Source organism: Aptenodytes forsteri, unplaced genomic scaffold, assembly GCF_000699145.1.
Source record: "Aptenodytes forsteri isolate BGI_AS27 unplaced genomic scaffold, ASM69914v1 Scaffold1937, whole genome shotgun sequence".
Lineage (NCBI taxonomy): Eukaryota > Metazoa > Chordata > Aves > Sphenisciformes > Spheniscidae > Aptenodytes > Aptenodytes forsteri.
Window position 1 is genome coordinate 1 of NW_008794930.1, and position 716 is coordinate 716.

A 716-nucleotide genomic window follows, 5' to 3' on the forward strand; every position below is an offset into this window, starting at 1 on the left:
TCCCTCCCCACCCCTGAGGGCGTCCCGGGGACCCCTCCGCCTGTCCCCAGGGCCACCCCTTCCCACGCTGACTCTGCACCCTCTACCTCCCGCACAGGGTGTCCCCGGAGATGCCGGTGCCCCCGGTCCCGCCGGTGCCAGGGTAAGTTGAACCCCGTTCCCTCCCCAGCCGGCTCTTGGCACCCTCCCGGTGCCCGCCGCCCCCCCGACGGCCTCGGCCCCTCTCCTGCCTCTCCTCTCCAGGGTGAGAGAGGTTTCCCCGGTGAACGCGGCGTCCAAGGCCCCCCCGGTCCCCAAGGTCCTCGTGGTGCTAACGGTGCTCCCGGTAACGATGGTGCTAAGGTAGGTGCGAGGTCTCGGCTCTGCTGCGCTGGGCTGGGGACGTCTGGGTGACGGGTGACCGTCCCCGGCCGGCGGCTCTTGGGGTGCAGATGTAAAGGCGGGGGGTGGCTTCACCCCCTTTTGCTGGGGTAGGTCCCACGGGATCGGCTCCTGCGCGGCGGCTGAAGCTGGGGCGGATCTTGCTGTGCTGAGGAAGCGCTGGGTTCTCACTAACACCCATTTTTCTGTCTCTCTTGCCCAGGGCGATGCTGGTGCTCCCGGTGCCCCCGGGAACCAAGGGCCCCCCGGTCTGCAGGGTATGCCCGGAGAGCGTGGTGCTGCTGGCCTGCCAGGCGCCAAGGGTGACAGAGTACGTGTCCCCCAAAATCCTGATG

General features: G+C 69.1%; 1 protein-coding gene across 1 annotated transcript; it reads left to right on the forward strand.

Moving 5' to 3' along the window:
• Positions 1 to 97: 97 nt before the first annotated feature.
• On the forward strand, positions 98 to 691 carry LOC103895619 (collagen alpha-1(I) chain-like; the record flags this gene model as incomplete). The annotated part of the gene is made up of 3 exons (XM_019471012.1): positions 98 to 142; positions 244 to 342; positions 584 to 691. Coding segments are annotated over 3 exons (252 nt in total), but the record flags the coding sequence as incomplete, so codon positions are not given.
• Positions 692 to 716: the final 25 nt, after the last annotated feature.